We start from the raw sequence: 19,838 nt of genomic DNA, 5'->3' as shown, positions 1-19,838 counted from the left end.
TGACACCGAAAGGTGGGGAAAGTTGGAAGCAGTTGGTTGTGGTGCTGTTGGCAGTGGTTGGCCGTTCCGTTGGCGCACCTGGTTCGTCGGTGTTTGCTGACAATTCGCTGTGTCCAGAACCGAGCTGCGTCACGTTTGAGGACATCAACACACTGTGGGCGATAGCGGATCCGAACTATTTCCTGCAGTGCCGACCGGATGTGAGTGGTGGCTGGTCGTTGCAGTTGATGCCCTGCGCACCGGCAACGCTGTTCAGCTTTAGGCATCAGGTGTGCGTGCATGTTGAGAACTGGCAAGGGTGCGTCGATCTCACACCCACAACCCTGCCAACCGAAGATCCAGAGACTACACCCGGCGAAACGGATACACCAGACCCGGACACTACACCCGGAGTAACGGAGACAGAAGACCCGGACACTACACCCGGAGCGACGGAGACAGAAGGCCCGGACACTACAGACTCTACTCCAGATATACCGCCGGGTGCTGATCCATGTGGTGAACCGCTGTGTGATACCTTTGATAACATCAACACCCTTTGGACGCATCTATCGAACGACCACTTCTACCAGTGTCGCCCGATCGATGGTGCCTGGGCCCCGATCGAGATGCCGTGCGCACCGGCCACATTGTTCAGCTTCCGGCGGCAGGTATGCGTACTGCCCGAACATTGGGACGAACCGAACTGTTTTTAAGTAGTTACGAGCGAAATTACAAAAAAAAAATTCGTTTCGCTAATCAACAAAAATAAAACGGCATTTATCATTTATCGCAAACTATTTTATCCTGTTTTTAATACCGGTCCTCGGGAGCTCGGGAAGCGCAAAATCCCCAATCAATCAATGTTCCGGACCGGGCGAACACTTCACATCCGACTTCCTGATCGCTTTTTTTTGTTGTTGTTGTTGCGAATAGTGCCACCACGCACTTAGCACATGGGTATCAAAACACTTGCCTTTGCCCCCTCCCTTTATGTTTCCACGCCGGAATTTGTTCCTTAGCTGAAACGACACGTCACACCGCAGGAATCTTGAAAATGGTGAGCTGGCACAAAATGGCAGCGTTTCGTGTGGAGGGTGGGGGTGGGGAGAGATGGGAACTGATATAACGCTACTGACGCCCCTATCGCAAACCGACTCTTGGAACTGGCGTTCCAAAATCACATCAAGCGACGGTAAATCTGACCCGAGCCGAAGCTTCCTCTGACAGGAGATGGTGTGTGTGTGCGAGAGATACCAGACGAGCGCGAAATACCGGGCGCGCAACAGTCAAGCGTGACAGTTGAAGTATGATGTATTGGGGCAGGTTGATTGTAACCGACCGACATGCGACATCCTTAGTCGCAGATAACAGGATGGGCTTTCGCTTCGAGCTGCTGATAGGTGCGGGGAGGAAGCGGTGTCCATTAATCGGGTGGGGTTGGAAAGCGGGCAGAAGCGCCTATAAAAGTAACATACCGGTTGGGTCGTCGAACACTTCGCATCGTAACGCTGGCTGTTCCCTGGCAAGAACGCGAACAGTCGAACCTGCAATCAACTCTACAGTGCGGTGTGAACGTCCATAGTTTGCTGGTGATCGACGTCGATCACAACCCGTGTCTTCGAGAGCTGAAGTAGCGTGTGTCTAGGTGACGAGTCGTTGGACACTGTCGCTTGTTTGACGTTTTTTTTTTTTTTGGTTTTGTTTTGGGGTATTGCCCCAGTGTGTTGTGTGCTTGTGCGTCTGACCGCTACCACCCGGAATGGCCTCGTGCGGAGGCAGTTGGAGTGTAGTGTGGCAGCTCGGTGTACTGCTGCTGGTGGTCGGATGGTGCGTCAGTGAACCTCAACCAGCCTCAGCAAACCTCTGTCAACCGCGCTGCTGGAGTGGTGAACGGGACGAGCGTTCACGTTGGCCGGCAAGCGCTAGCATCAATCAGTACTGGGAGTGTCTGGTCGACGGTGGCGAATGGTACGCACGGCTTCGACACTGTCCCCACGCCGGGATGTGGTTCGATGCGGCTGATCAGCAGTGTGCGTCGCCCGTTGCCGGTGTGCCAGCCCAGCCAAACCAGCCCGCTTGCGGTCGTCGCTATCCTCCGACCGTTGGGCAGCAGTTGGCCGATGGTAACGAGCTGTGCCCGGACCCGAGCTGTGCCACGCAGCCCCTGATCGAGACGCTCTGGGGCTATCCAGACCCGGCCTATTTTCTGCAGTGTCGCCCAGTGCCCGACGGTAGCTGGCAGCTGCAGTTGATGCCTTGCGCACCGGGCACCTGGTTCCATTTCACGTACCAGGTGTGCGTTATCCCGGAGCTGTGGGAGGCCTGCGACGGCACTGAGGGTGGTGGTGATGATGTGGAGGTGACCACACCAGAGCTAACGACGCCCGAAATTACCACACCAGAGCTGACGACACCGGAGATCACCACACCGGAAGTGACCACACCAGAGCCAACGACACCGGAGATTACGACGCCCTTGCCACCCGGTACGGATGACGATATGGCGATACCGAGCGATCCTTGCAGTGGTCCGCGATGCGTCACCTACCAAGAAATCAACACGCTGTGGGTACATCCGACGCCCTCGATGTTCTACCAGTGCCGGCCAGTCATGGGTGGTTGGTCACCGCAGGAAATGCCATGCGCACCGGGGACGCTGTTCAGCTACTACCATCAGGTGTGCGTACACGCCCACGACTGGGTTGATCCGTGCGGTGCGGCCCCGCCCGTAGACCCACCGGTAGAACCACCCACGGCGGAGCCACCGGTAACTACCTTCGAACCGGGGCAGCCGCCAACGTTCATCGACTGTCTCGTGCCGAACTGTGTGCTGCTGCAGGACGAGGTGATTCGACTGCCGTCGATGGATGGGCCGCAATACTTCTTCCGTTGCATCTTCCTGCTCCAGGCAGTGTGGATCCCGTTCCAGGACGTGTGTCCGGCTGGGAAGTACTTCAGCTTCCTCAACCAAGGTTGTGTCGATCCGTCCGAGTGGATCGACCTGTGCCCATCCGATCCGGTCGTGACCACGCAGATGACGACCGTGCCACCAACACCGACGGCGGAACCGCCCCCGGTGCCGCTACCGGTCGTGTGCGGGTCGCCCCGTTGCATTACGCCAGCCGACCGGAGCATCCTTTGGCCGAGCACGGTCGCCGACATGTACTATCGGTGCGAGTGGATCGAGCGATTCTTCCAGTACATCCCAATGCCTGTGCGGTGCGAAAATTTCTTCTTCTTCGACTTCCAGCAGCAGCAGTGCGTCAACCCGCTGGACTGGGTGGACATCTGTCCGATCTTCCCGACGCTACCTCCACCGGCTTGTCCGGACTGTTGCCCCACCTGCCCACCGGTGTCCGATCCGCCGAACGATCCGGAGCTCCCGCTACCGATCATCTGCGGTGCGCCCCGGTGCGTTACCCAGCAGGAGCGCAACTTCCTGTGGCCGGCGCTGAACCCGGACGAGTACTACCGGTGTGTCGACAACGGTGAGGGTTGGGTGCAGGCGACCTTGCAACAGTGCACGAGCGGTCAGCTGTTCCAGACCTTCGCACAGCAGTGTGTGCCGGCCAGCGAGCATGATAACACCGTATGTCCGATCTATCCGGCACCACCAGTATCGCCACCAACCGAGCAGCCCGATCCGGATACGTGCCTGGAGGACTTCAATGTGCAGCCCATTTTGCCAATCATTTGCGACATTGTGCGCTGTGGTACGGAGTTTGAACGCTCCGTTCTGTGGCCGATGAACGACGCGACGCGTTACCTTACCTGTCAGCTGGTGGAAGAAACCGGCGAGTATGTGTCGGTGGTGAATCAGTGCCCGGCCGGTGTGAGTTTTGACTTCCTGGCACAGTGCTGTCGCCCGCAGCCACCGATAAACGTATGCCCGATTTATCCACCGTTGAACACACCACCGCCACCACCACCCGACCAGCCTGTCTGTTTGACCGATGCGTTCGATCCGAGCGAGCTCATACCGCTCGAGTGTGATGCGCCGCGGTGCCTTACCGACCTTTCGCGCAGTACCCTGTGGCCGTCGGCGAACCCCGAAAACTACTACCGGTGCATCGAATGGACGACCGGGCTGTTTGAGCCGATCATGCAGGTGTGCGAATCACCGACCACGTTCAACTTTTTCCTGCAGTGCTGCACGGTGGAGTCGCAACCGTTGGATGTGTGCGGGCTATTGTTGGACGCACTGCCCGATCCGAGTACGCTCCCGCTACCGATCGAGTGTGATCGACCGCGTTGCCGTACGGAGCGCGAGCGCAACTTTATCTGGCCCGCAGCCGACCCGAAGCTGCTGTACGTGTGCGAACCGGAGCCACCGGTCGCCGGTAGCAGTGAGATGACGTACACTGCCCGCATGTACACCTGCCCCGAGGGTAAGGCGTTCCACGCGTGGCGTCAGGACTGTGTGCCGCAGCACGAATGCCGCCTGAATGTGTGCCCGTACTACAATGGGACGAATGTGAGCAGCACCACTACCACGGCAACGACACCGGGCATCGGTGTCGGACCGATTCTAACTCCACCAAGCGTTGGCTAGGTGTGCGTGTATTATCGTAGGAACGCTTTTGCAGTAGTGCCGTAGGTAGTTTCGCTTCGCATCCCGCTTACCGCTAACCGCTCCTTTCGCCTCCTCCTCCACCATTACCTTGTCACAATCATGCAGTGGGCGACACACGTTTTTTTTTTTGTTTATCAGGTGTCAGGAAGGCACAAATTGGACAGCGTGTGCCATGTCAAACAAATCGTACACAGTACCGTACGAAAAGCAAAGGAAAATAAAAAGTAATGTGACATCCAAGATATCAGCGTCTGGTGTAGTCTTGTTTTTTTGTTTTTCAGGATGGATTAGTCAGTCTGTCAACGGATAGCAATCAATCTTTTTTTATGTTTGTATTTTATCTGTCGGTTTTCTGAGCTGTGCAGAAAATTTCGTTGGCGCGGGAAGATAGCAAGGTTGGCAGAAGGGTTTGGTTATAATTTAGAGGCACATCACCGTCAGACCTCTGTACGTTTTCGATCGATGACAGCGCGCGTCTTCCATTGACGTCCGTAAACGGATCACCTGCCAGTAATTGAAATGCTTAGCTCCGATGAGGAACCTTTTTTTTTTTTTGGTCTAATGAGTTCCGGTACGGATTGCGCTTGGTGGCGTGCTGTTGCCCGTTATCGGGGCTACCCGATCAACGAACGAAATATCGGAGCCACCCGAAGTGACAGCGACCGATAAGATATCTGCCCGGAGTGCCCCATGACAAACCGTGCGTTGTAAAAGTGTTCCCCATTTATATTTTGCTGCTATTTTCGGATTTGCAACCCCCCCCCCCCCCACAGATGTACCCGGCCAAAATGTTCGCTAAGCCGTTAAGCTTGATAAACACCCGACGAATGACGAATGTTTCCGGTGCATTTGAACGAAGATAACATCTTCGATTGACAGTGCATACATTTAGGAGTAATGTAGTGCGCCGTTAAGTATGCAATGCGCGGTAGAACGAATGCGGTGTCGACTTTCTACGAATGCTAATCGGGCTTTTAGCGGGAGTTTATCATTTGCATTGATGGAAATTAAGACATTTTGGCTTGTAAAACACTATTCTCTGTTTGATTGATATTTAAATTGATTAAATCGTTCAGCTGCGTTCACTGTTGACGGGGCGCCGTCAGTTGTGTCTTTGTGATGTTTCATGTTTCCGATCACGCCGTTCGGAGTGACGTTGAACACGACATGCGGCTGTCATCGATACAAGACGAACTGTCCGTCGCGGCCGGCCGGTTCGTATGCCGGCGAGGCTATAAAAGCACCCACCAGCACCACGGTGCCGTACAGCACGCTGCGCCCCGATGGGTGGATAGGGATCGTTGCGGGTGTAAAACGCATCTACGCACTGCAATGTACCGCTCGTGTGCCACAGTGGCACTGTACCTTTTGGTTGGATTAAGCGTGGGCGGCCACGCGGTGCGGTCGGGCGGGGGCGACGGTACGGCTAGCCCGCGCTGGACCGTACGCCCGATGAACGTGAACTGTCCGCAACCGGCCTGCACCACGGCGAAGGATCTCAGCACACTGTGGGCATCGCCGGACGCGACGCAGTTCATACGGTGCCGGCCAGCCCCGACAGGTTACTGGATGATCGAGCTGCAGCTCTGCGCACCCGGGACGCTGTTTCAGTTCTCCAGACAGGCGTGCGTGGCCACCAGGAACTGGTCGTCCTGCTGAAGGCTGCCTGGGGTGGAAGATGTGTTGAACGTGTCCGGCTAGTGTGCAGCGAGACAGGTGGAATAAACTGTACCGATACATAGAAACTAGTCCGCGTTGTGTTGCGTTTGCCTAGGTTCGAAAGGTTGGCGGAGTAACCCTGCCCGGTGTTTGTGATAGGTGCGTAATCGATTGAAGAATAGAATGTTTGATCGTTGTTTCACAGTTTGCTGTTGTTTGAACTTGCTTTATTTCCAAAACCCGAACGCTACCGGTTAACTGGCTACGTGCGCGCCGTGTGTTTTGGGCGGTGGCTAGCCAAGGAAACCAGGAATGCACAGTCTGCGGATACGCTTTACTCTGCGGAAGACACACACACTTCCCGCCAGCTTTACTGGTTCGGCCGGGTGAGTGGTGCGCACACCGGTTCCCACTCCCAGTCGTCCCAGTCGACGCAGTCGAGCTGCGTCGGATGGAACGCTTGATCCTGGCAGGAGCGCAAGACGGCACGCTCGTTCAACTTCGTACACTCCCAGTAGCGCGTCGGATCGTAGTTGTGGCGCCATAGGCCCTGGTCGATTTCTTCCTTCAGCTTGCAGCCGGGCTCACCGTTGCTGTTGTCCCGTATGCACCGGGATGCCACCGTGGCACCCAGCACCACACACAGCAGCATCAACGCTAGCAGTAGCACTGTTGGTTGGGCGACGGCGAAGAACATGCATTATTGATCGCGCTTTTCCGCACTCCACCGGGTCGGTTTTGGGGCACCTCGGGACACTATTCACCACCGACCACGCTTAGCCGGGTGCACTTACCTTTCATCTTGCAGCTGGAATGAACTGTCTTTGGACAGATCGGTGCGAAGGGGAGTTTTATACCCTCTCGCGGGTGACTTCATAACATCCTCACCATTGAAACCCTACACGGCACCCTTATCTCTCATGGGCATTGGCAAGATACAATCGGTCCCCCGATATCGATGCTGTGCCCTGAGGAAAGCACTCAGCACAACAGGCGACCCAATTAACTTAAGTAGTGGAATTGTTTACCACCACCGAAAATTCCACTGTCGCGGGCGAACTTTCCAATAACAAGCCGTGGACTCTATATGCGAATTCGCTAAGGCTCTTTCTGGGCGAACGTACATGATCTTAGGAAGCTTATATTTGCAGCGCCGCTGTCAAAAGCAAGGTGTTCTTAAGAACTTCCAATATAAAATCTACTTTAGAGTGACGTCACTATACCTTAGACTTTGATATCTGAGTTCGATAACTTCAGGACAATATTATAGACAGATAGATATGAGTCACTGTGCTAAGATTTCTTCTTCATTCTTTTGTTGCTCCCCTCCAGATTCTAAGGTTCCTGAGGTCTTGAGTGGTCTTGGTCTTGTTTCCTAGATAGTCAGTTCTGCGTACGGCTTCTGTCCTACGACTAACCTGGATCATCTACACAGCTTGGCCATCTCAACCATCTCGCAGATGTCCAGAGCAGTTCACAGGAAGAGCTAAAGAAGAGATCACGACCAAACAATCAATATCTGCTTAGCGAAGTCAAGAGATCTTGTCGCGTATCGGTACAGCAAAGGTACCTTTAGATGACGTGATTAATCTTCCACTGTTCGCCATTTTGTGCTCCCTTACGTCCACGACATCAGCGATTGAGACTTCGGTGTACATGGGCTATTTATAAATGATTCTGAAAGGCACTTCATTTGTCTAAAGCAGGGGTCTCCAAACTTTTCAGCTCGCGGGCCGCATTGGTTGTAACTATGATAGCGTGGAGTCCACTTACACATTACAGGGTATTACATTAGATCGGATATGGCGAAACCAACTTACCGGATCGCACAATCAAATAAGATAGACACGAAAATAGATATTAAAAACAACAAACTTTGCTAATTGCTAAAACTGGATATGGAGTCGCGTGCGTAATTTAGTGAATACCAATCGGCCAACCTGTTTACGTACAAGCGGATTCAATTGTTGAACTACAAAATGGAATTGAAAATTAATCACTAATATATCTTCATTAAACATAATTTCCAATCGATATTTTCCACATCCTTAGTTTAAAATTTATATTTCAACTCTTGAATCCGGCAAGTACGTAAACAGCCCGGCCGGATTTGACATTCACTAAATTGTGCCCCCGAAACACTAAAATTGTAAATTTTCCCGTACGCAGAAATAAGAAGAAGAAGAAATTGTGCCCGTGAATCCATATCCAGCGTTTGTGATTCAGTATAAGGTGTTGTGTTTCACTATCAATCTCTCCGTTTATCTTATAAGCTTACGCGATTCATTAAGTTGGGCTCATCATATTCTATCTGTTGCAAAACCCTGTATCTTGAGATGATTTATTTTTTTTACACTTTCTAGTATTTAATGTAACAGACTATTACAGTAATTAATATTTGAAATAGAACAATTAAAAAATATTAAAACTTTTTTATTAGGACAATTTCTTGAAATGGTTACAACAGCGATAGCGTCGCGGGCCGCACTGGAGGCTATCGAGGGCCGCATACGGCCCGCGGGCCGTAGTTTGGAGACCCCTGGTCTAAAGGATCTATGCAGATATATTGCAGGTGTTGCTTATCTGTTTTAATATACTACCTTCAGTACGTAGTAATGATGATGACACAAATCATCACAGTTTTGAAACTCCTCAAACTCTCTCTGTTCTCGTCCGCTTTTTATATCCTTTCACTTGAGATCTTTAGGAACTCTCAACAAATCCCAGTGTCTCTCAAACATTGAATAACCTTGTTATCTTCTTATATGTCTTCCTTACAGCCCAGCACCTGTTTCGAATTCATCAACAAGCAGTCACCAACCGTTTGTGCTTTGGTTGGTCGCAATGCGACTGCGAAAGATGACAGTGTGCCGACAACAGTAAGTGCTGCACCAGATCATTCTACCGCCCAACCAACCACCGTGCCCAGCACGGTGTCCACCACGGAACAGATCGGAACAAACGTTCAGCCCGCCGGTTTGGGTGCATTCGGTAAGTGTCATCAATATCCCGCGGTTTTAGCACACTGTACATCTTTTAACCACCCGCAGGCATCGTCATGATATGCTTGACCGTGGTCACCACCCTGAGCGTCGGCACGCTGTACATCGTGCGCCGACATCCGGATCGTTGCCATCAGCTGCACTCGCTGCTGCTGTGCCGTGGGTCGGCCATGGTGATAAACGATTTCCCCAGCACGACGTATTCGCGCGTGAGTAATAGCAGCTACGCAATGGCTGGGCCAGCAGTTTGATTCGTTCGTGTCCTTGCAGGTGGACAACAGTGAAACGTCTAGCCTGCTGCTGAACCCATCGAACGTGCTGTCCGATAGTGATGACGATATGCTGATATAAGGGCGACGAACGCAACAACCGAACCTCGCCGAGGTTCGCTGGATGTACTTATAGGGGTTTTTGTGTTTTGTTAAAACGGGAAGCTAATAGCTAAACCATTTTCTACTGTAAGATGTTCCTTTTGAAACCAAATGCAAAGGGGGCGAACTGTTTTTATTTTGTTTTTTGTTGCGTGTGTATGTTACGACCCCTTTTCTTGAAGCAGGATGTGATAAGACAGACTAACCAGCGGCCAGTATATCTTACAACCAGTATATCTAGCAGACGATCCCACAAATACTAGTGGGAATGATGTAATGATGACGCCTCCTACTAAGCACCTTGTCGTCCTAGTGCAATTGCTGTGAAGCTACTGTGATGGTGTGTTGAGAAGCAACAGGGAGGAGCAGAGTAGTGGCGCGTTTAGCTAGTAAGAAGTTTGTATATGTGACTGCGCGCACGCGTTTTTTCATGTGTGTGTGTGTGTATAGTAGGCAGAGAGATAAATAGGTGGCCGATGCTCTAGGATCAAATAAAACAGATGCACTGTACATTCTACGCCGCTCTACGCGTCGCCCAAATGGGAGAGTTCCAGGAAAGAAAGATGGCGCTAGCAGCGTGAATGCCGCGTCGCTGACCGCTATCACTGACACTGGCTCCATAAACCCATAAAGATAGGGCGAGGGAGAGTTCGGACGATATATTCGAACTAATCAGTCATCAGAAGATTACCGTGCGCGGCGTTCTTTCATGGTCATCCGAGGAGTTTGCTTGTTTTTTTGTTGTTGATTTCCTTTGCACCACTGATAGCCTCCATCGATAGCGGGATGCGATGCTATTTTGCTGTGCGTGCTTAAATCCTGCGGCCCATTCGCGTGGCGAACGCTGAAAGGGAAAGCAATGGAGAAGCTGTTTGCATTTGTGCTGCTGTTTTGCGGTGCGTGTGTTCGCGTCGGCTGGTCGGAAAGTGTTGCGGGGCGGCTCTATCCGGTCGACTGTGTTGTACCGAGCTGCGCTACCGAGCAGGACCGCGCGACCGTATGGCCGTTCGAGGATCCGAACTTTTTCGTGCGCTGCGAACCGACGGGCGCACCGTGGGAGTTGGTGCGCCACCCGTGCACCGGTCGCCGGTTGTTCCATTTCGCGCGGCAGATGTGCACCGTGCCGGGCGATTGGGAGGAACCGTGCGCGGATTTGCCGAGCCTGGAACCGCTGGAACCGTGCGCGGAGGTGCGTTGTGACAGTGCGGCCGATCTGCGCCGTTTGTGGCCGGTCGAGGAACCGTCCACGTTTTTGCAGTGCATTCCGCAGGCGGCCGGTGGTATAGTGCCGGTGCTGCACGACTGTCCGCAAGGGTTGCTGTTTAGTGTGCGCTATCAGGCGTGTATTACGGTGCACCGATGGCAACGCGAGTGTAGCTTCGACGGTGGAAACACACCGGGACCAACGGGGGGCGATACGGATCCGACCACGACGGAGTTGCCAGCTACAACAACCGTAACGCAGCCACCACCACCGACCACTACCGAACCCGGTTGGACACTGTGCCAGCCACCGTACTGCATGCCGGAGGATCCAATCCTCTACCCACATAGCAATCCGGCCTACTTCTGGCAGTGTGTACCGCTACCGACCGGGTTCTGGGAGGCCCTGATGAGACCGTGCGCTGCAGCTACCTACTTCCATTACGGTCTGCAGCAGTGCGTCTTTCCCGCTGATTGGGTTAACTTCTGTCCCGTCTAGCTGTGTGCCGCGATGCAAGGAACCCTACCGAAGGAGGTGGAGGAATCGGTTTACACGTAAAGATAAGCGATGCCATTTAGCGGAAACACAACGGAAAACAAGATAGAGACATTTTAAACGATAAGAAACGTATAACGACCGGTGCGGAATTGGTTTTCCGGCAATTGATCGATGCATATCGGCGTGTGTGTGTGTGTGAGGGTGTATCCACCCATAAAAAGAGTATCATTCCTGTCTGCTTGTGGTCGACCGATACCTTCAAAGCTGTTCAATAAATAATGAAGCGCACCAACGACGCAGTTCACATCTATCAAACTTTTCCAGAGAGGCGGTACAACCGTCACGCGGCCTTGCCCTGTCGCAGAAGTCCCTTGCAACGGCACAAGGTCGAGCGATGTCGTATCAAATCGATCAAACCTGACCGGGCGTAAAACAATCAAACATTAAACTCTTCCAATTTTGCGTGTAGATATCATGTCTAATGGACTCGTTGAGATTCTCTCTTGTCCGACCCATAGCTATATGCTAAAACGAGTTAAAAAAAGCGTTATTTCGATGCTGTTGAAGATAAAATTAAATTGTTTAAAACTTTTGGAGAACAACTTATCTCTCTTTCTTCTTGGCGTTACGACCTACTAAGGTCATGCCTGCGATTTCACGCTTCTTCTACTTCTTTATCGGCACAACAACCTAAAGAGGTACAGGCCAGCCATTTCTGGCTTTCTGTGACTTTATCGGACACTACCAAATACTTCCCCAACCTCCCCCGGTAAGATCAAATTATATAAGAGCTTATTTTGCACTAGATATTAAAGGTTTAGACAGTTAAATAATTTACGTTAGTGGTTGATCACTGTCTAAAACCTATTGGGGATTTAATTTTATCTAGTTTAAACAAAAAAAGTCCTTTAAATCTCATTGGAAGCTGGTAACTAGACTAGTTGCTTGTTTTGATGATTATTTTCCTTGAAAGCCGACTTATCGACGATTATCTGATCTAAAAATACAAAATGTTGTTTTGCCAAATTCATACAGCCCGATCCGAACCATAGTTATGCCAACTGCAAGAAAAAATTTGTCTCTTTTTACAAGGTATTATGTATTCAGTTAGTTGCTTACTTACACTTACTCTTTATATCAGCAAAAATTTCCCGTAAAACAAAGACTAATCTTCCCGATTCCCCAAATCCTAACCTATTTGTCCTGACCGTCACTGTGCGAACCGTGGTCCTTGTAGTTTTCGATTATAAGCGATTTGTGTCGTCGCAGCGTTACGGATAGATTCTCCGTACGGGGCGTAATCGTTAGGATTTCAACTCGTGACACGATCAAATGATCCGGATTGGATGGACTCGGTCCGCGCACCACATCGATCTCGTCCTCCACCTCTAGCTGGGCGCTCTTCTTCATCAACCGCTTCCCATTCAGCCGTATCTTGCTGTCGTAGAACAGTGTTTCCACCTTGTTCCTTGCAATGCCTAGACCGGCCTTTAGTAGCAGATCCGCCCGCATCGAGTTCACCGTGACACGAACCGTATGGGTTTGTTTGTCCCGCAGCAGTTCCTCGTACTCGTCCCCACCGTCCTCCTGCTCCTCGTCCTCGTCATCATCGACAGTGCGGGCCGCCTGTTTGCCTGATTTCTTCGATTTACCACGCACCGGCTGCTGTTGGTTGTGTAATGCTGATAGTTGATGCGCCAGCAATGTTGACGGTGGTCGCCCAGTGTACAGTTGATTGTGGTGCGGAATCCGCGGCACCGAGCTGGAACGAAGCGCACACAAACCGCCGCGAACGTTTGCAAACGTGTTGCTCTTAAATGAAAAGGCTATTTGGCGTAAAATGAACGACATTCTGCTCACGGAACGCTGGGCTGATGAATGTTTACGTTTTGCTTTGTTTTGATTTCGAGTTGACAACCGCTGTCAGATCGTGGCGTAAAGATTCGGATATTACCCGCTAGAGGACTCTGTCAGCACAAAAGCAACCCCGCGAAAGCGCCGTATTGAGAGCTTTTCACTCCAAAAAAGCTTTGTTAACCCCGTTACGAAGCGTTACACGGGAGTTTGTTTTTAAATTTGAAATATTGAAACAGGCATAATTGAAGTTCAATGTACTTGGGATAAGTATAGAGTAGGCAATGTTCCTTCACCACAAACAAGCATAACAATATCGAAAATGTCAATCGTCACATAACCTCCGACAACCACGTAGCAAGGCGACGCTTCATATCCAACGTTAGATTGGTGGAGCAGACGTCCATCGCTTTCTGGTGGAAAACAGGTGACACCTGTGGATGGAACGCGTAAACGTGCCCCAAATAACCGAACGAAAACATCTGCACGAGCCTCAACATTGGCAGACGGTGTAATTGCCGTAGCAAGGTAGCGGCAATGCTAGTCTGCGGTTTGGTGTTATTCAGCGTCCTATTGCCACAGTACTCCCACCCCATCTCGATGGCTTTGGTCAGCCCGAGCGTATAGATTTGATAGGTGGGATAGAGGCAGTACGGTACGCCGGCTAAAAACCCAGCCACTGCCGCATGTGCCACCTCGTCCCGCGAGTGCCACCGGCCCAACAGACAGCAAACCGCACGGAAGATACCGACGTAACACGCTAGAAACATGCCCAGCTTAAGATTGCAGGCGGTGAGGAATTCCCGTCCGAATATCGCTAGCGGGTTCTGTGCGAGCAGGTGCGATTTGCGCAGTACGGCACGTCCCGCTTCGAGGACGATGCCTACCATGCCGTACTTAAGCATGCCGTCTGTCAGATACTGCCAGCATCTACCGGCATGACTGCAAACGCGCCCGTTCGGTTTGCTGGCAAGTGGAGTGTCCGGGAGTCCGGGATTTACGAGCCAAAACTGTTTCACGATACCGCTCCGCAGACAGGTCAGAATAATGGAGCTGAACGCCATGAAGGTAAGAGTGGCGAGAGTCTTAGACCGCCGGGCGTACTGGAGGGCAGGAGAGGTACTTTTACGGACTGCTGCTTCCAGGCTCTGGAACGAGTGTCTGCGGTTAGTTTGTAGAACTCGCCTTCAATAAGACTAATCCAACTACCATGTTGAAGAAGGTGATTGCCTGAAGACGCAGCAGTTGCTTGGGTAAGGGTGGTCCAATTGCAACACCAAGTAAGCACGGCCAGAACATCACACACCAGTAGTTGAGCCGGCCAAGTAAATTGCTGTCGAGTAGGTACGGAGATATTTAGAACTTTCCCCGCAAGGTTTGGTGTCGCACAGTTATCACTCACTGCAGTACACATTGAGCTGACAGTGACAGGGCCGCCTGTACGTAGGTGCAGAGAGAAATGTACACATACTGCAGCGTGTGCTCGACCAAATACCGTGCCGTAACATCGTTCAGTTTCACCAGCGGCGGTAGCTGACGGCAAGAGAAGAACAGTCAGAACAACAAGTAGCAGATGGAACCAGGCAAACGTATAGAATCGCGTACCACCAGCAGTGGAATGTACAGCTTGAAGCTACCCGGCAGTATAGTGCGCCAAAAGTGCACATTGTACCGGAGGCAGCTGGCGAACCGTGGATGCCAAAGGTCACGGCAGGTCCGGCTGGCCGCAACACGATCGAACAGCTTACTTGACGACACCATACCGCACACTGAAGCGGGGTACAGTTGTTTTTTTCTCGGGTTGCCTTGCACAGCACGGCCGCTAGAACAAACCACCAATACTAAGGCGCCAACCAATTTATTTGGCACCGTGTGTCACAATACCAGGAAGCAGCAGTATGAAGGTGTGTTCCCGAGATATGGATCGTGCTGTGTTTGGCGGGGTGTTTTCGATCGTTGGCTCACTGGCGGGCGGTGCTCCAGGAATGTTCGAGCATCCACGCGACGAGCCGGCGCTTGAGGCGCTCCACACGGAAGCCGGAACAGTAATTCACGCATTTCGAGTTGAACGGTGGTGAGAGGTGTGAATGGAAGACGAGCGCATGGTACATGTAGCCGATCGATACCATGTGCACCATCCGCAGGACGGGTACGCGCTGCAGTAACTTCATCCAGCCGGGCTTCGCTTTGGCTGTGTTGAGGTGATGCTCCCAGGACATCTGGAATGATAGCGAGATGTTGTGGGTATGTCGTGGTGAGGGAACGTGGAAGCAAAATTCTTACCTCCAAAAGCTTTGTAAAACCAAGCGTGAATATCTGATACTTCGGGTAGATCAAGTAGCTGACTCCACTGAGCAGCCCGGCTAGTCGGGCATGTTCGGGACGTTCCCGACCGGCGTAATGCGCCAGCGAGCAACTGATGCCCCGGAAGCTACCAACGTAAGCCGCTAAAAAGAAGGGCAGCGCTAAACCGATGGCTTGTCGCATTTCTTGGAAAAATCTGGAAGGTTCCCCGTACATCAGCGCACCCTTGGATAGTAGGGCACGGGCAGCTTCAATAGTAAACCCAACCAGTGCGTACTTCCAGATGCCCTGCAGAATGGAATGCTCTAATCAGATTGTTTGATTTACTGCCGTCGGACAGGTACATCACCTACATCAAGCACGTACGATCGGCAGGACGCATCATGCAGGCAGGTGCTTTCCATTTGCTCATGCTTGGACGTTGCCGGATACATGATCCAGAATTGGTTGACGGTGTCCGCCCGCAGCACGTCCATAATCCTGGCACTGAACAGCATGAAGCAAACGGTTGCCCACAGTGGCGATTGGCGCAGGTGTTGCAGACACCGCAGCTTGCTCTTCCTGATCATCACCTCAAGCATCATGTTGAAGTAGGTAATGCCCTGGAGACGTAAATGCACCTTCGGTAGCTTGGGCACCAGTGCCGCACTGACGAAACCCGGCACACCCATCAGACAGTAGTAGTGCAGCCTGCCGAATAGTTTGCTGTATCCGAGGGGAAGAATGGTTTAATGTCGTTTCTGGTAGACAGATTAAAGATTCCTACTAGAGTAGACATTGCAGCGTTAGTCCACTGATTGCCTGGATGTACGTTTTGAACGAAATCGACGCGTAGCCCAGGATGTGATTCCTCCAGTATTCTGCAGTGTAGCCACTTCCTTTCACTAGCGGCGGGATCTGATTCGGTGTGGAAAGAATACGAGCTGCTAGATGGTTGATTGCTTGCAGACGGTTGGTTGAGTTCGCTTACCACCAGCAGTGTTAGATAGAGCTTGTAGCTACCGGGCAGCAATGTTTTTGTAATACCCACGAACGATTGCCAACACGTCGCATACTCCGGATGGCACAGCTCACGACAGGAACGGCCTGCAGTCACTTGATAGAAGCACTTGCTCAGCTCGGACATTGTACGTTTCTTGCGCGCACGGTACACGCGTCCTAAACCGTCGGCTTGGCACGTTGCAATGGCTATCGATGGTGCTTCGTACCATGGTACGCCGGTTAGAAATTATGCACGAAAGGTCACTGACATGGAGTAATTCTAGGTGGAACTCATGCGGTCGGCACCCGGCAGACGGGCTTTGATTCCAAACTTGACACACAGATGCCGCTAGTTGGCCTAATTTTACGTTAAAAAAAACAGCTTATAAAAGAAATTCTTTGGTTAGCAAAATAAAATAGAAAAGCCACTCATAAGAACAACGTATGAACCAACAGGACTATGCTCTACACACATCTAGCCTTAAAACCATTGCAGTAAAATTAAAACTTAATAACAGTACCGCATTAAATAGTGTAACTAAGAACAATAATGGCAGCATCCCATTTCATTGCAGCCTTCTCAATGTGAGGTTAAGTAGCGAGCAGCGAAATTCTCAGACGCAGTTCGAGAGCTGGGAAGAGGACAATGAGAAAATTAGAGCTAGACACTGGGAGTGAGTTCGAACAGTTTTAGCTATGATACTCACGCGTAGTTGGAGCAGATGTCGATAAATTTGAGGGCAAACTTGGACATCGCCCATGGGTAGTAGGCGCGCGAGTAGGTAACATAGCACATCGATATGATCCATACGAGCGACGAGAAGGAGACTCGATCAAGCCGCTGTACTAGCGCCATCTTCGCGTACTTCTCCATCAAGAAGTTCCAATGTGTCTGAAGCGAACAGAATAAACAGGCTTTTAAAGGCACTCTTAAGATCTGTTATAGACAGTCATCGCACTACCTGCGTTAAGGCGCATACGGCAAGGTTGAAGATATTGTAGCTCGGACATATGTAGTACCAGCAGCCACTTGCGAAACCGGCCAGCGTGTTATCGTACGCCTTTACCTGCTGACGTCGCCTAGCTAGCAGACACGTCACCAGCTGTAAAAGGAAATCGAACATCAGAAATCAGAATGCTAAGTTTATGCACCGATGCGTCTTGCGCAATCAGATCAGGGTGCGTCCGGTAGCTTTTGCGCTACTAGGTTATGCGCAGTTGCACTTGAACCTTGGTAGGGGAATGTGGAGCAAGGCCGTATGCAGTGCGTCTAGCCGGGGTGGATCTTTACCGCACTTACCCGGAATGTTCCGTTGTAGAGCGTCAGAAAGAGTATCAGCCTGTAGCGTAGGTTTAATAGGGAGCGAAGCCTTTCGGAGGGTGTCTGATGTAGCTGGCCGATCGTGACAATCAATCGCCGGGCTAGCTCCAGTATCGCACCGAAGGTAAAGTACGTTCGCATGCCGCTTAGTACGTACCGAGCGCAGGTACCTTCCTGATGATAGCAAACACGCTCACACGCCGTCCCATTGCGCTTCTCCTGCGGCTGTTGCTGGTATCTGCGCTTGAGTGGCTGTATGAACCAAAACTCCGTTCGGTGTCGAGTTTTGCGTGCGTACCGTGCTATTCCCGCACTAAGCAGCATGAAGCAGACGGTCCCGACGACTCGGGACTCGCGCATCCACGCGATAAGTTTGGCCTCGCGCGATTTAATCCAACACTCGAGGTTCTGTTTGTGGGAATAGCTTGAATTAGACGCGCGGCGTTGAGGAATTCGAAACAGCCTCAGGGGATAATGTAGCACTTACCGCGACAAAGATGGCCTTGGCGTGGGTCGTCTGTACGTACGCCGGCATCAGAAACATGGCGCACGACCCGAGCAGCGGGGCCAGCGAGACGGAAAAGTTGTCGTGTATGCGACCGGTAGTGCGCATGATCAGACAAAACATGCCGGTCCAGCAGTTGGCCACACAGAGCGCGTTCAGCATCATGGCACCGAACTCACGGCAGGTTTGCTGCAGGATGGCAACGGATACTGCGCGCCGGTTGTAGATGAGTAGCAGCAGTCGAAGCAACGATATCGGCAGGAAGAAGTGTACGTTGGAGTGCGCGGTACCGAACAGGTTGCTCCACGCGAACCGTCCACAGTCGACACCGGGATGGAGAATCTCCCGGCAGCTAACGCCCGCCAGCGCCTGCTCAAAGTACTTGCTCAGCGCAGACATTCTGCAGGTGTTTGCTCCAGCGTTGTGCTGCTTCACTAGTTGCGCTACCGTATGAACGCTCGCCCGCAAACGGATGGTGTGATGTCGCTTTGTGCACTGGCCGACTCGCAACGGCCGACGATCTTCTATCCCCATCTTCACCGGCCCTCGATGACCGGCCGGACAACACACGTGCAAACGTGTAGTCTCCCACCCCGCAACAACACCAACAACTTCGGCCAGCAATAAGCAATGTCGGCGCACCAATTCGGCTTCACCCAACTACACCTTAGCATTAATTAGCTGCCGAACTATCGCGTGCGCACGACGTATTGTCATCGGTGAGCTTTTGGATTAGCGTTCCGTTCTGTGTGCGATGCCGTACGCTCTACCTCTCTCTTTTACTCTCTCTATTCTGGGCACCATCGTACCCACCATACTGTTTGCGATGGGGTAGCGGCGAGGGAACGGAGCGGGGGCAAAGAAGGAACAAAAAATGGAGGCACACTCGAGCAGCTAAACACTTACGTACAAAATGCATGGTAATGGTAGAAAATCGGTACCGGACCCGCACCGGACCCAGCGCACCCATACCTGTGCGCCCCCTGTTTTTTTGCGCACGGCCAGGTACAAATTCTCTTCCCTCGTGTACCGGGCGAGGTCACACCGAACACTGGCGCACACATGCAAACAGCTTAAATTGTCTCAAATTTAGCGATTTGTTACGATCGCAGTAGGTGGATAAAGGCAAGCGTTACGCCACAGACAGTACGCCAGGTTCAAAGCGTTATAAAGAGAGGTAAGATGACTCGGTCAAGATAATAGTGATAAAGCCCGGGGAATGTTTCTGTTTTTATTCGCATGACAAATCCTACTTGTTTTATTGCTTTCTTCCAACCACATGTACTTAGCTTTGACAGTTAATTTCTAAATTACCCTTTAGATTGCATAACGCTTGGGTTTGTTAGGTAACATTAACGTTTTATAGCAAAGTATGTGGCGTTTTTAATGACTTGCGGCCTTGCGAGAGGTGTAGTACTGACGTCCAAAACAAAAAACAAACAAACAAAAAAGTGACGCACTCAAGAACACTTCCTCAAGTTGGATCACAAACATAGACTCTTCTATCAAATGATCAGCAGAATTCATCCTGTACCACCACATGCAAAGCGTGAACTGGCGTCAATTAGCAAAAAAAAACAGGTG

General features: G+C 51.5%; 5 protein-coding genes across 5 annotated transcripts in view; 1 reads left to right on the top strand and 4 right to left on the bottom strand.

The window, feature by feature from the left end:
* Positions 1 to 9,567, top strand: part of LOC128718682 (cation-independent mannose-6-phosphate receptor) — a 57,441-nt gene extending 47,874 nt beyond the window's left edge. Inside the window, exons 5-7 of the mRNA XM_053812305.1 lie at positions 8,995 to 9,205; positions 9,265 to 9,425; positions 9,487 to 9,567. Coding sequence (XP_053668280.1) covers positions 8,995 to 9,205; positions 9,265 to 9,425; positions 9,487 to 9,567 — 453 coding nt within the window. The remainder of the gene's footprint in view (positions 1 to 8,994; positions 9,206 to 9,264; positions 9,426 to 9,486) is intronic.
* Positions 9,568 to 12,483: 2,916 nt separating this feature from the next.
* On the bottom strand, positions 12,484 to 13,140 carry LOC128718670 (mitochondrial transcription rescue factor 1). Its single transcript, XM_053812294.1, has one exon. The coding sequence runs from the start codon at positions 13,138 to 13,140 to the stop codon at positions 12,484 to 12,486; it is 657 nt and encodes a 218-aa protein (XP_053668269.1).
* A 335-nt stretch (positions 13,141 to 13,475) lies between these two features.
* LOC128712919 (transmembrane protein 135-like) lies at positions 13,476 to 14,904 on the bottom strand. Its single transcript, XM_053807787.1, has 4 exons — positions 14,749 to 14,904; positions 14,546 to 14,676; positions 14,353 to 14,476; positions 13,476 to 14,291 (listed from the first exon to the last, which is right to left on the bottom strand). The coding sequence occupies exons 1-4, from the start codon at positions 14,902 to 14,904 to the stop codon at positions 13,476 to 13,478; spliced, it is 1,227 nt and encodes a 408-aa protein (XP_053663762.1).
* A 200-nt stretch (positions 14,905 to 15,104) lies between these two features.
* Positions 15,105 to 16,573, bottom strand: LOC128711722 (transmembrane protein 135-like). The gene is made up of 5 exons (XM_053806610.1): positions 16,418 to 16,573; positions 16,214 to 16,344; positions 15,801 to 16,152; positions 15,427 to 15,735; positions 15,105 to 15,362 (listed from the first exon to the last, which is right to left on the bottom strand). The coding sequence occupies exons 1-5, from the start codon at positions 16,571 to 16,573 to the stop codon at positions 15,105 to 15,107; spliced, it is 1,206 nt and encodes a 401-aa protein (XP_053662585.1).
* A 435-nt stretch (positions 16,574 to 17,008) lies between these two features.
* Positions 17,009 to 18,653, bottom strand: LOC128718659 (uncharacterized). The gene is made up of 5 exons (XM_053812283.1): positions 18,237 to 18,653; positions 17,729 to 18,157; positions 17,391 to 17,531; positions 17,136 to 17,320; positions 17,009 to 17,060 (listed from the first exon to the last, which is right to left on the bottom strand). Exons 1-5 carry the CDS (start codon positions 18,651 to 18,653, stop codon positions 17,009 to 17,011), a joined length of 1,224 nt encoding a protein of 407 aa, XP_053668258.1.
* Between the last annotated feature and the right edge of the window lie 1,185 nt (positions 18,654 to 19,838).

The sequence above is a fragment of the Anopheles marshallii genome, chromosome X (genome assembly GCF_943734725.1).
Source record: "Anopheles marshallii chromosome X, idAnoMarsDA_429_01, whole genome shotgun sequence".
In the NCBI taxonomy this organism is placed as follows: domain Eukaryota; kingdom Metazoa; phylum Arthropoda; class Insecta; order Diptera; family Culicidae; genus Anopheles; species Anopheles marshallii.
Note: the sequence above shows the minus strand (reverse complement) of the source record. Positions and strands in the feature narration are given on the sequence as shown.